The sequence below is a fragment of the Podarcis melisellensis genome (assembly GCF_964234715.1).
Source record: "Podarcis melisellensis genome assembly, chromosome: 3".
Classification (NCBI taxonomy): Eukaryota; Metazoa; Chordata; class Lepidosauria; order Squamata; family Lacertidae; genus Podarcis; species Podarcis melisellensis.
The window spans coordinates 56305221-56320199 of record NC_138530.1 but is presented as its reverse complement, the minus strand read 5'-3'; the positions used below and the strand labels follow the sequence as shown (position 1 = coordinate 56320199).

Below are 14979 nucleotides of genomic sequence, written 5' to 3'. Positions count from 1 at the left end.
AGGTATCAAAATAAGATTACATGAAGCAACCTCTTTGGACAGGTCTGTTCTATGACCATTGTTTAACTACTTGTTTGTTATCTTAGGTGACAGCTGGTGCCCCTCTTAAGAAAGAATATACAGAGGAGGTAAGATTTAAATCTTTCATTGCCACTTTGTAGGCAGTCAAGGTAACAGAGGAATTAAATTTGACATTTACAAAGACTAGACTCCTGGACGGAGGGGAAGGGTCGTAGCTCAGTGGTAGAGCATCGGCCTTGCAAGCAGAAGGTCCCAGGATCAACCCCCAGCATCTCCAGGCAGAACTGGGGAAGAGTCCCTTCCTGGAATCCCATAGAGTTGCTGCCAATCGGTGTAGACAGTACTGAGAAAGATGGACCAGTGGTATAAGGCAGCTCCCTATATTCCTATTTCTGTTGTTTGTTTGTTTGTTTGTTTAACACTCTTAATTTAGAAAATCCCCAAGTTTTTATATGCCTTTGGCATTTCTGTTGTATTTGTTAGTCACCTAGTTGTGTCTGAACACTCTTGCTGGGCTACGGAAGCGGGATATAAATGATTATAAAAATAGATGTAACCAAATACTTTGCAACAAAAATTCATTTTCCTTCATTATGATAACTGAATGCACAGGACTTCATATATTTTCCATAAGAAAAAGCAAAGTGATTGTCCAGACCTTTCTGTAGCATTAACAAATTGTGCAACAGTGTTTGTGTGTTCCTGTTTCGATGAGCTAATAAATGCACGTTGTTTCTATAACTCTTGCTTAAGAAACAAGGATGCTACAATCTGCAGCTCTTGTGTTTTTATTTGGTTAGTTTCTCCCCCCCAAAACACTTTTTTATTGCTTCATGGTTTTGATGGAAGTAGACTTCCGGCCACAAAGCTCAAAGCTCATGCCACAAATATTCTGACCATAGGTTATGCATATACTGTACTGTAGTTTTACACTGAGTGACTCTGTGACCAGTTTGATAATCCTACACTAACAGCAGGATCTAGAATTCTGGTAGCCCCAAGATCCATCAGGGTTCCCTTAAACAGCAGCACTGGAAGGAGTGTCCCCTGCCTTTGCTGTCTCTCTCGCATATGCACTTCCTAAAGTGTTAACGGTTTCCCACATCCACATTTCAATATCCTCTTTGGCTTCCCTTTCTCAACACATCCTTAAAAAAAATATCTCTTGGTAATCACCTAGTCTTTGTCCTGAAATCCTATGTGCATCTCAAGACTGGAGGGGATGTGTATGTAAAACCTTTTTTGAGGGGTGCTTCCGGAAAAGTTAGAAGCAGCAAGAATCTCATTGTTCTGGTAACATCGTGCACCACCAACAGCCCCATGTGAACTGCAGATGTGGATTCACTCAGCAACCATACCAGTTCTACAAGTAAAGATCTTGAGATCTATGGATTAGCAGTGCCCAAAATTAGTTTCGAATCTCAGACATAATAGGCTTGAAAGATTTTTCAGCAGACTGGATTTCATGATTCTGTCCAGATTTGAGCTTCCTTGAACTAGTCACATGTTGAACAGAGTTTTCTAAGCAGTATGGAATACAGTTAATAAGAACCACAATGCTATGTATTTCTGTTCAGAAGTAGGCGTACTGCATAGGATTGCAACCTTTGGGAGATGAACAGAAATCTCTTTATTTAATCCTGTTTACCATATAAACCCTTTAGGTGGAGCTGTGGGTTAGAACTGGGGAAACTTGGCTGTGGCCTATACAACTTCCAGGAGCTTGTTTTTATTAATCCACAGACATAGTGCATGATAGGCATCATTTTCATGGTTAGTAGGACTGAGTGTCTATTTTTTTGCCATGCTGCTGCCAAATTCCTCTGAGTGTAAGTTGTTTTAACTGATTTTAATACTGCATTATTACATTGTTGCAACCCACCCTGGGGGCTTAGAATGAAGGACAGTTAAGAACTCTTAATATGATGATCTTGAGGAGAAATTCACTGTACCATCTGGCTTTAGTAAAAAAAAAAAAAGCATTGAATGATAAGTGAAAAGTATTTTTATTGCAGTTAAATTTATATCGACTTTTTGTTCTCTGTCCACCAGAATCTCAAGCTGGTATCTGATGGCTGCAGCAACTTACGGAAACAAATTGAAATTGCCCAGCAGTTTGGTGTTCCAGTTGTAGTGGCTCTCAATGTTTTCAGGTAAGACTTGTTTTTTAGAAATCCATGCTGGGTCTTATGGGTCTTTAGAAATCTATTCCCTGGGTCTTCTTTCTTTACCCTTTTTAAAAATGGGGATAACATTTGCCCACCTCCAGACTGTAGGGACCTCACTTGTTCTCCAAGAATTCTCAAAGATTATAGACAGAGGTCCTAAAATTATATCCACAAGCTCCTTTAGTACCCTTGGGCGCAGCAAACCAGGCCCTGGATATTTGAATTCATTTTAAGTTAGCGAGGTATTTCTATGTGTACCTTCCACAGCCTTCCACAGCCACCTCAGTACTTTGTTTTTAGTCTTGCCTGAGTTAAAACTGTGAATAGTGCTAAATTTGTATAGACATTTTGCTTAGATATTTTGTTTAATTCTCTTACCCAGGCACAGGAGAACCTGTGGCCCTACGGATATTGGTGTACTACAACTTCCATCATCCCTGACCATTGGCCATGCTGGCTGTGGCTGATGGGACTTGGAGTCTACCAAAAATATCTATAGGGCTACAGGCTCTCCATCCTGATTCTTATCTGTTGTCCCTAAGTATGGAGAGCCACTTAGTATGGAGAGCCACTTAGCAAATTTGACTGCTAAATAAAGTTGCAAATGAAATGATTGTTTTGTTGGCAGTACGGACTCTCCTGCTGAGATTGATTTAGTCTGTGAGATTGCCAAGCAGTCTGGAGCTTCTGATGCAGTGCCATGCAGTCACTGGTCATATGGGGGCAGAGGAGCTGTGGAATTGGCTCAGGCTGTAAGGAGAGCTACCAATCAGCAGAATAGCTTCAGATATCTCTATGACCTGGAGGTAAGCAAAAGATCCAACCAATTTCTTTGTGGTATGTGCATTTATTTCCACATAGTGGAAGTTGTAGCTGTTCAGTCTGAATCTTCAGGTGTACACATTACTCCTGTTGGGATCATATCTATGTTGGTGGTTTTTGTCAAACTTCTAATTCAAACATGTCCTGTTTCAAGCATTCTTACTCTGCACACTTTGAAAATGATTAGGTTCAAATATATATGATGGAATCCAAATTCTATATGCATTGTTTTGAATTGTGCTCTGTTTTAATATCTAACTCAGGATCTGGCACACATGCAACCCTTTTGATTCATAAGGTAAAAAGGTAAGGTAAAGGACCCCTGGACAGTTAAGTCCGGTCAAAGACAACTCGCTTCAGGCTGAGGGAGCCGGCGTTTGTCCACAGACAGCTTTCTAGGTCATGTGACCAGCATAACTAAACCACTTCTGGTGCAACGGAACACTGTGACAGAAGCCAGAGCACACGGAAACGCCATATACCTTCCTGCTACAGCAGTACCTACTTATCTACTTGCACTGGTATGCTTTCAAACTGTTGGGTTGGCAGAAGCTGGAGCAGAGCAATGGGAGCTCACCCCATCATGCAGATTTGAACCGCCGACCTTCTGATTGGCACACCCAAGAGGCTCAGTGGTTTAGACCACAGTGCCACCCGCGTCCCATTTTAATTCATATGCATCTGCCTAATAGGATATTCCTTAGCTCAAATCTTTAATCTGTCTGGGAGCATCTGATGTTGCAGTATTTGTGAAAGTAAGCTGTCGGGGGTGGGGGGGAGAGAAGGAGAGCTGATGATTGCCTAAGGAGACTAGTGGAAGCCAATCTTTGCTTTTTAAGGAGGAGTGGATATTTAAAATAATAATTAAGAAGTAAGTACATGTTGGACATTTGTTTACTGTTGGATTTCTCCAGATTATTGCCCTTTAAAACAGTCAGTCTTAAATTTAATTCCATTTTATGCAGTTGCTCTCTGTTTCTTCTTCTTCTAAATCCTACCATTTTATACTAGTGAGCGTATAGCACTAGATTTACCAGTGCGTTGTCAGCTGATGTAAGCAAGTTAATTAGCATCAAGATTAGTAATTAAATTTCTGGCATAGTTGGAATGTGGTGTGAAGAAACAAGGGTGCCCTGATTTGAGAGCGTGAGTGAGATGTGAAAAGCCTTACATCGTTTGTCAAGGGGCTGAAATACTAAGAAATAAGGTGAAGCTAAAGATATCCAAATAAATTGTGGGATTGGGAATTACACAAGGGATTTTTGCAAAAATGCAGACAGGCGGCAAGCGGCTTTGAGAAGACCACAGAGAAGTTTGCAATATTAACAGTGTTTGTCTTCACACAAGAACCCATCTAAATGGTTTGACTCTGTGCTGTTTATTATTTCTTTCCCATTGTTAAAGAGAATTGCCCACGAAAGCCATCTGAATTCTGTATGAAGCAATCTGTATTTCACAGGATTTGGGGTTGTTGTTTTTTAGTATCAGCTAGAATACTCCTTGTTCCACCTACTTTTGCCCATGGCCTTGCCCACTACCGCCATGTGGTCGCCCAGAAGGGAACGCTGAAAAAGTTCCCCTACCTTTGCGCTACAAGATTGTAGTGTAAGGTTCCTATTGCTCATAACTTGCGGCCAGCCGAAATCCCATTTGGCTCTCGGAGATTTCTGCTGACTAGAGATGTTTTTGTCAGAACTACATATTTCTCTTCTTAAGAAATCAAAGTACAGAAAACATGACACAAGCCGTCTCTCACCACATCAACTTGGGTGAAGACAGACATAATTAAAAAGAGAGCCTGCAGCATGTCCCTCAGCAATGGAACGAGCCTAGCTTTTTCCTCACTTCACAATTTGATTGACAGATACGCATACCAGTAAATCAAATGCTGGTTCCTCTGTGAGTCTCGCTCTGCCTTCACGCTTCAGGCAGGCACTTTGTTTTTTAAAGGCTGCATGTACATGTATATAGGAACATAGCTGCCTTATATGAAGTCAGATCGTTGGTCTGTCTAGCTCAGTATTGTCCTCATTGACAGGCTGTGGCTCTCCAAAATTTTAGAAAGTGAGCCTTTCCCAGTCCTGTTGACGGTGCCAGACATTGAGCCTGGGACCTTCTGCATACAGAGCAGATGCTCTACCATTGAACTATGGCCCTTCCCCAAATGAGACAGCCTGTTTTTTGCTTTATTAATTTGATAGAAAAAAGTGTAGAACTACTTGGACACCTGCCAATAAGAGTTGTGCACAACCGAGTTCTACAAAGTTGCATAATTATATCCCCCCGTTCAATCCTTGAGAATGTTTATCCTGAACACAGGGAGGCTGCTTCTAAACATGGGTCTCTGCTTCAAAAATATTTCACCTGTTTTATTTATTTCAGTTGATTTAAATTTATATTATTTGAGTTGCTGGAACCTTCCCTAGGACTTTAGGATGAAAGGTGGACAAAAATAATAATAATCTAATACGGTCGTACCTTGAATCTCAAACGCCTTGGATCCCGAACAAATCGGCTCCCGAACAATCGAAACCTGGAAGTGAGTGTTCCAGTTTTTGAACGATTTTCAGTAGCCAAACATCTGGCATGGCTTCCGCAGCTTCTGCAGCCAATCGGAAGCTGCGCCTTGGTTTTCGAATGGTTCCGGGAGTTGAATGGACTCCCAGAACACATTCTGTTCGAGAACCAAGGTACAACTCTAGTAACAAGACTGAAGCAGTTTCAAATACGGTACAGATACAGGGTTTGTAGATCAGGAGCCAAACCCTGATGGACATAAGGATTTCTGACAACCCTGAAATCACTGGGTTGAATGATTTAAACTGCTTTTAGAATGCTTTTTTAAATGTTTGTTGTTATTATTATTCATGAGCCACTTTGCTAATGGAAATGATTCAAGGGGCTTTCCAGACACACTGGAAATACTAAAACCATTTAAATTAAGCACAATCAATAAAAAACAAAAAACACATCTATACAAATAAAAAAAGAGTGGTTTGTAGATGCTGCCCCACTAAATGTGGCCACAAATACTTAAAACCCTTCAAACTTAGGGCCAAAAGCCTGTGGGAAACAGGAAAGTTTTTGCCTGGTCATATTAGTGATATTGGCTCATCCAAGAGAAAGGGTAAGATATAAATTTCATCCATAATCAATAATGGTGTAGATTTGGGAGGAGGACCCCCTTGAACCCTAGAAATTAATAAATGCTAAGATTTTGATCATTTGGGATATGAAGGGAGAATACAAACTGCAGAGGAATTCCTGGGCTAGCCTATGCAAAACAAAGTGGCCAAGCTAGGGCCTTTAAGAAACAACCATCTGTTTTATTTATTTATACACATTTATAGCCCATCCTTCACCACATGGTCCGAGGACTGAATTCTCCTTCCTCTTGCATTGGCTTTGGTACTTGTATTAAGCCATAGTCCCCTGTGACATCCATACCAGGGAATTCTGGCTTGATCTCAGTTAACTAATCATGATATTAAGTCAGCATCTGATGTTGTTGGAATTATAGATACGTGTTTGGCTGTGACCCAAGGATGTCATTTTACGCTTGTGCACTGAGGTTTTGGTCCTTATAGAGCAGGGATAGCCAACATGGTGCTTCCAAATGTTATTGGACTACAACACCTATCACTCCTTGCCATTGGCCATGCTGGTAGAGGCTGATGGGAGTTGTAATCCAACGTCTGGAGGGCACAACATTGGCTACCCCTGTTACAGATGTTGCTCATGCATGGTCACAGTGGGGAGACAAATAAAGCTTCTTTGCTCCTCTTTGCTCCTTCAAATCATATTAATTTGAAGTGTAGGCCACCCTGCTTCTTTCCCCACCCCCTCCAAGGAATCACATCTGTCAGCATGGCACTTGAAAGCATTCATAAATACAGTGAAGTGTACAATACCCCCTAATGTGCGTTTCTTTCAAACAAAATCTGGATGTGCTTTTTGCCTGATCTTTTTTTTTTTAAAAAAGTGATGAGTTTGAAAGCTAGCTTTGTCCCTTTCTTATTCGCACACTCCGCCCATCCCACGTGACAGCATGGCACTTTTAATATTTGTTTTTATTAAATATTTTCCGTTCCTTTCATGTTCTCAAACATGGGGTGGGAAGTGGCTCCATGTTGGGAAGATGAAAACAAATCTCGTATGGCCACAGATGGAGGTGTAGATTCGCATAACAGTTTAAACTTTTAAGTGAACATTTTCTTCCCTACATTAAGCCGCCAATTCTGTCCTACAGCAATCTAGCTAAGGAGGGTGCTTTGAGTTTAGGAATTGCCCTCTGTCATCCACTGAACTTGTGGAATCAAAAGAGAAGGCTGAAATTACAAACAGATTTAGGAAAGGGTAATGGGAACGGAACAAGAAAAAGTAATGAAAGATGAAATGTGCAGAGTCAGCTGCTATTTTAGCACCAAGCCATATTAATCCAAAGCACCTTGAACTATGCATTTTGTCTTGGCTGTATTCCTCACAATAGATTTGAGGAAGATATAGATGGCTTCATTTAGCTGGGGCTTGGTTATTTATTATTTCTCCCAGTCTGTGTAGAAATGAAGAACTGATCCCTAAAGCTCAAGGCTAATATATATATATATATATTTCATTATATATATATATATATATATGCAGGTTTTGGTGTCCTCGGGTGTCTTCCCGTGTAAAAGTTGGGGTGTCTAGGCGACGTTTCGACGAGGTCTCACTCGTCATCTTCAGGCTGGTGCTTTCGGCTTCTTCAGGCTGGTGCTTTCGGCTTCTTGTTACTGGAACAGAGCAGGATCTCAGTGTTTGAGTTCCTATAAATACTGTTGAGGGGGTGTGGTGTATAGCCTCCACACCTAATCCACACCTAATGACCCACCTAAGTGGTACTCAGGATATCACTCAAGAAATCACTCAAGATATCCCTCAAGTAATTAAGGAACAAAAGAAGAAAAGGCACACTAGCCTGGGAACTTCCTCTCTGCCCAGAACATTGGAGGCTATACACCACACCCCCTCAACAGTATTTATAGGAACTCAAACACTGAGATCCTGCTCTGTTCCAGTAACAAGAAGCCGAAAGCACCAGCCTGAAGATGACGAGTGAGACCTCGTCGAAACATCGCCTAGACACCCCAACTTTTACACGGGAAGACACCCGAGGACACCAAAACCTGCATTCCTGTACCCGTGAAAATCTACGAAAGCATATATATATATATATATATATATATATATATATATATATATATATATATATAATGAAAATATTACTAATAACAAATCCAAAGATTTGTTCTCATGATGTTAAAAGATTAAAAACAAAACAGAAGGCTTATTTTAAATCTTTTTAATCACATGACACTGAACACAAGTCGCATTATGAGGTTATTCAGACATTGCTCCCCACACATGCTTCTGCCCACGGTTCCTTGTTTCTGTCTTGCTCCATGGTGTATAAAAGCTGAGACAGAAGATATTTCTGTAGCTGAAAACAATGTCTATTCACTTTGTACACATGGAATGGTATTCAGTTAGGTACTCAGGGTAGACCCACTGATAATAATGGACCTAACTTAGTCATCAATTTCAGTGGGTCTACTCTGAGTAAAAATCGAACACCACCCATGAGAAGAGGAGTGGGAAAGCATGAGTATGTAAAGGAATGTATTTGGGGGGGGGGGACAACATTCAAGCAGCCACTCTGGGTTAACATCTGACAGAGTCTTGTAACATTTGAAAGTGCAAGGTTTCTCTTTCGTACATAATGGGAATAAAAAATATTTCCTCTCTCTTTTTGTGAGTGAAACTGTGAGCAACGCTTTAACTTTAGCTTTGGTATGGCTGAATGTGAGACCAGATAAAATTGCCCCATAGCCCAGGATGAGCTGATCGCCAACTTTCCCTGGGTTTTAGCTAAAGGCGAATTATTAAGGATAAACGTGTCTTCATAGGCACCTCTCCCAGAGTGAATTTTCCCCAAAATAACAAAATTGCAGCTGATATTTTTCAACACGATTTTCATTGTTACTTTACTGATGAATGTGATTTACTGTCACTTTTTGCATCCTAAGTTGTTGCTTAGGATGTAATCAAGGGGTAAATTCTGTACATTGATCCAACAGCTGGCAGTTTTGAATGAGCATATTTCAACACTCTGCATACACATGGGAAGAAACACATGAGTTATACTGTTCTTAAAGTATTAGTCTCAGTCAGGCTACGTGCTTCATAGCAAAACTGGAAGGGATCTGTTGTTCCTCAAAGCAGCACCAGAGCTACTGAGGCATAGGCAAATATGCTTGTAATTTGACCCTCATGGTACCTTGTGTCATGTTCAATATAAGCTTACATTGACAGTTTCGTAGTATAGATTTCACAAAACACTTCCACTGGAAGAAAGGCCCTGGTATTTTGCTACAAATAAATTTATACAACACTTAAAAACCACAGCACAGTTTCCTAAATTAAGGAATTAATAATGAAAAAGTCTGTTATTCTTCTGTCATGTTTCCAACAATACAAAACTTGCATCAAACCACATTGAGATATACTTTTCCGGGACTCTTTAGGCAGCCCTAGTGTATTAAAATATATTCTGTCAGTTTAATTTGTCCAGCTCCTTTGAATGTATACATAGCACTCCTCACATACTGGACATATACTGGCAACTTTATTTTGTCCAATGTAGGGATGAACAGTATAAGTAGTAGCCATTGTGTTACACAGCAAATTCTTATGTAAGCAGCTCTTTGAAACAAGATAGAATACATTCTGCATGGAGAGAATACTATACCTGCGTCCTTTGGGGTGTACAGCTGTTACCTGTCACCATAGTAAATTCTGTATTGCATGTAGATAGCATATTTCTCCTGGGCATCCAGTCTGATAGTATAACACATAATCTGGACCTCACAAAATGTCCCAGGGCAGGGCAGGTACTTTTCTTTTTAGGATACCCATCCACTCACTATAGGATATAAACATCCTGGACTGCAAAGCTTTCATTAATTTCATTCACAACACCATCACCTGTGTAAAGAGTCTGAAAGAGGGAGAACAGGGCACGGCTGGCTGAATCGCTTTCCACCTCTGGGCTGAAGCACACCTGATCCCGATGGTCAGGATACACGTGTTCCATTTTCACCATGAATCTAAAGGGAGCTGTGCCATGTGGTCAATGTCAGATTTAAGCACCACTATACCCAGGTTCAAATTAGGTCGAACTGAACTGAATGCTGCAGGATCCATCAAGAAGTGTCATGTGAAAGACTGACAGTTTTGCATAACATTTTTTGGTTTGTTTTTTTTTTAGTTACCCCAATTGATTTCAGGATACAATGTACTGAATCATAATAAAGGTTTGGTTTTAAAACACACATTTACTATAGCAAAATAGACAGTGGATTTGTCTAGCCATGGAAGTGTCGCAAGACCAGGTCCACCCAACATGAAGTCAATGCTTATTCCAGTTATGAAATATGGCTGCTATATCTTTGTGTTCATCTCTGTGGCTGTTGTGGGCTTGAAAGCTCACAGGGTGATAAAAAGGGGAGCCAAAAAGCAGAGGTGGAGCAAGGTGGGTGCGGACCGCCCCGGGTGTCATCCTGAGGGGGGTGACATTGCCACCGCCCCGGGACGCTCACCGTGGGCAGCGCACACACACACACCCCGGATGCGCATCCCTGGCGCCGCTTGCCACTCCAGGTGCCGGAGCAGTTAGCTCTGCCACTGCTGAAAAGCACTCTTGCCAGCCTGGTTCTGTTTCACTAAAACACTCCTTTTACACTTGCAGAAGAGTCTAAAGCCTTAATCCAGAATTTATAAACTGTTGTAGCTGTACAGCGTCTCACAGTTTTCAGTCACTGGGTACATTCACACATGCTGCTGCTGCTGCTGCCTTTGGGTCAGCTTTGTACAGAAAATGCCTTTTTCTGGTCCACAGCTGCGGTGGGCTTCTGAGGGAAGGCTGAGTATAAAACATTGTAACACGAGTAAATACTGTAAAGGTTCATATTCACAATGGACAGAGAATTCTGTTAGACTGTAATAGAAAGGGTAAGTTTTGTTTTACATTTTTTAGTTGTAAATTGTGCCCAACTGATTACATTTGCTGGAGGTACACATCATAACCTCACTTCCAAATTCTTTGGCTTAAGGCCAAATGAAGAACAGTTTTGTAGCATGTTTCTCTTCAACCAGACCTTTGGTTGGTTAATATTCTATGTCGTTTAAAATGTGTTTGTGTGAGTTGGTGGGGGTGTTATTGGTTTGTTTTGTTCTTGATCTTGTTTTTAAAAAATGTAGTTTGTGTTTTTATTTTGTATTTTTATGTTGTGAGCTGCCTGAGATTTTTGAATGAAGGGCAGTATACAAATTTAATAAAATAATAATAAATAACAATAATGATTCCATGCAGAAATGTCCTGCAGGCCTAACTGAAAGAAACAAGATGTTTGGATGCTTAAATATTTGAATTTAACTCAAAGAGCATGTAAACTTTTTCTTATGGGCAAAGATTGTAAAATATCATAGTCTCCAAGCAGCATAGAGGTAGAGGCATTGTGAAAAGTTTTTGTTGTGTTGGGACTTGATAGTTTATAGTTTTGTTTTAAAACTGGTGGTGCTCACCATCTCTTTAAAAACAAACTGCAAAATGTATTTATGTGGACATTAAATATAAAGCCAATTTTTATCAGCACAGTCTGACTCCAATTACTAGGTCATATGTTCAGTAACATTTTGTTTTGTTTTAAATGAATTGGTCTTGAGTGATGCTAGCAATTTGTACTGATCTGACTGCCTGTTCTGTTCACGTTATTTAATTTGTTGCTCATGCTGTTTACAGTCAGTAGCTGGTGCCACAGAGCTGACTTTTAAGAGTCAGTTCTTTAACTAATCCTTGTTGGACAGGCACTTGTTTAGTTGAGGCTTATAACCTTTCACTGTTTATAAGCTTGGCAAACGTGGCATAATTTGGCCCATTTTTCAGTACAGTGGTACCTCGGGCTGAGAACTTAATTCATTCTGGAGGTCCGTTCTTAACCTGAAACTGTACTTAACCTGAAGCACCACTTTAGCTAACTGGGCCTGGTGCTGCTGGAGCATGATTTCTGTTCTCATCCTGAAGCAAAGCTCTTAACCTGAGGTACTATTTCTGGGTTAGCGGATTCTGTAACCTGAAGCGTATGTAACCTGAAGTGTCTGTAACCTGAGGTAACACTGTAGTGCATACCTGAAGCATGCTAGCATCAGCGACTTGAGCTTTAAGATGTTTTGCACTTCTTCAGTCCTATCTGATTCAGATTTTGCAAGGCTATATAATGGGCTATATAATGTGATTTTGGACCTGTATCTGACCTGTAGCTGAGTTGTCCATCGCCCATTCAGATTTTATTTCTTAACTTGTTCTGCTCTAAATATGTTATCATAGAGATTGGAATCAAATATAATTTAAGCCTAATCACCCTTATGTGACTACTTTTATCAAGAAGATTTTGGCAAATTTCTCATTAAAAAAAAAAAGATTTTGCAGAGTAGACAGTAGAGCAGCAAGGAACTCTGAACTACAAGTAGGAGCTTTCTGAGAAAAGACAGTGGAATGTTTTCTTTCCTTACAACTTTTCGTTCTTGGCTGTATCCAGAGTGCAATCAAAAGTTACATTAATGGGGATGTTTTGCATTTCTTCCCCTTCATTCTCAATGACAGCTGACATGGAGGTATTGTAACAAGAGTCACAATTTTACGATGGCAAACTCTGCCAGCTGGAATACTCTCCTTGGGTCCAGGTTGCCAGGATTTATATCCAAGCTATTCATGAGGTATTATCTCAGACATTCATTATATTGTACTGTACTTGATGGCATCCATGAAAACGCCTGAAATCCAGCATGTGACACCAGCCTATCCAGTTTAACCACAATAAGCACGTAACTTGTGATTCAAAAAATGTCTTGAGGCATGGATTTCATTAAGCACATTTCCTATAGTTACCATGTAAAGAACAAAACTTACAAATGCCAGTTCTAGTTTATTCCCTGAGCTGGTTTTATTTGTGCTACTCATGGCTTGTTGTAGTCTCCACTGACAGATTTTATATTTACAAGTTAGATTTGTAAGGGCTGTCCAGGACCTCCAGACACACTGCCCAGGCGTGGGCACTTTGGTGCTGCTCATGCAGCAAAAACAACACGGGAGGCAGCAGTCACGAGTGACTGGTCTCTGCAGTCACAGCAGGCGCTGTGATTCTCCAGTGGTTTAACTTCATCCCTGGAAGTGCACTCCGTTGTCTTTCAAGAGAGAGATGTGGCAACAACAGATCTGTAAAAGTAGGGGCACTTTTCTGGTGTAGGAAGAAATACAATTATCCCATCTGGGACTGTGCTAAAATACATGGCCTAGAACTGGAGTAAGTAAAGAGCTAGTGGCGGAACAAGGTCAGGTGGTACCCAGTGTGGAAAATTTCTTGTCACCCCCCCATTGATTTTTTTTTTTTTGCCTGCAACAATGGTTTGACTTTATTTCACTTTTTTGGGGAGGGACGAGGAGCCTGCCAGCCACCATACAGCTGAGGGCAAACCATTTCAGCAGCGGGAAGCCGTTGACTGTCACACAGCATTTTGTCGCCCTCCTCGGAGGTGACACCCACCTTGTGATGCCTCTGTAAAGAGCTAATCATTGTAGGAAGGCCCATCTGCCTCCCAGAGGCTGCATGGGGGAAAAGATCCCCCTGGTTGTTGTAGGTACTGTGGCTGGCTGTAGTTTGAGGTTCTAGGCCTCAACTCTATATGGATAGTTGTTTAGTAAGAAGCAATGTGTCCTCTTACTGGGATCCCAAGAACACTTCTGACTCTATTACAACAGTGGTAACAATTACTATATATAGGCTTTTATATGGGGATGCTGGTAAGATCTTTATTGGTAACTGATGAACTAGATTTTGTTGAGCCATATTTGTATCCGGCTATTTAGAAATGCAGGTGATAGTACCTAAAATGACATCAATTGCTTATTTTCAACACAAAAGCAGTGCAATAAGATTATTATCAATAATATATCTTAAGATCTTCAGGTAGACATGGGGTTAAGTATTAGGAGCAGTTTCTTAAACTATATGGATTACAGAGGCTGAGATGAAATAGGGGACACATTTTACAAATATGTTTGTTCAGTAAAATAAGCCTTTTCACTTTTGGTTCCTTCCTGAACCCAATTACCTGCTGCTTCAACATGATTTTGTTTGTTAAAAAAATTGCCCGTGACAGTGTTGTCATTTGACGTGTTAGATTTGACTACTGATTTTTAACTCCTTCGCCCCCAAAGAAACAAACAAAAGTGCTAAAGTGAGAGCTGCCCACAATTAGGGTAGTTAAGCCAGTGTGCAAAAGGTCTGTTTCTGTGAAACATTTTGGGCTTCCCAAAGGTCCCTCTTAGAGCCCAAAGTGTTTACTTCCAAACACTTTGCTCAGCCCTAAAAAAAAATTAGATCAAGTTATTGGATTTAAAAGGGTCAATTTAAAGAATATTCTCAAACCTTGCATCTTTCAGCATACTTGAAAGTAACAACTCTTCCAAGAGACACAATTTCAAGTTCACAAAAGAAAAGGAAAATATTTCTGAGTGAGTTTAATTATCCTCCTCCTCTTAGAGCCAAAAAACATAAGAAGTTAAGTGCATCTTTGCTTCAGAGCAAATTGCATCTGCTAGACTTGTGTGTTCCCTAATGGTATCAGAGCAGGAGTAGAGGAACAATTTAACCCTTTCCCTGCTCTTCTCCTGAGAAAATTCCTCTTCTGAAGCTGGTATTTGGTTTGGGGGAAATTCCTTATTGGCAGCAATGCTGACAATGGTCAATCCATTACCCTCGGCATTGCTGACAGGCCTTGCCAGCGTAGTGACATTCAGCATGTAAAGATAAACGGAGAGGATAGGATGTGAATGAAAAATGAACACAAAGAGGGGGAAATTAAGCAATTT

General features: G+C 40.6%; 1 protein-coding gene across 1 annotated transcript in view; it reads left to right on the top strand.

The window, feature by feature from the left end:
• MTHFD1L (methylenetetrahydrofolate dehydrogenase (NADP+ dependent) 1 like) overlaps positions 1–14979 on the top strand; it is a 103171-nt gene that overhangs the window by 60209 nt on the left and 27983 nt on the right. Inside the window, exons 22-24 of the mRNA XM_081905151.1 lie at positions 87–128; positions 2074–2174; positions 2818–2995. Coding sequence (XP_081761277.1) covers positions 87–128; positions 2074–2174; positions 2818–2995 — 321 coding nt within the window. The remainder of the gene's footprint in view (positions 1–86; positions 129–2073; positions 2175–2817; positions 2996–14979) is intronic.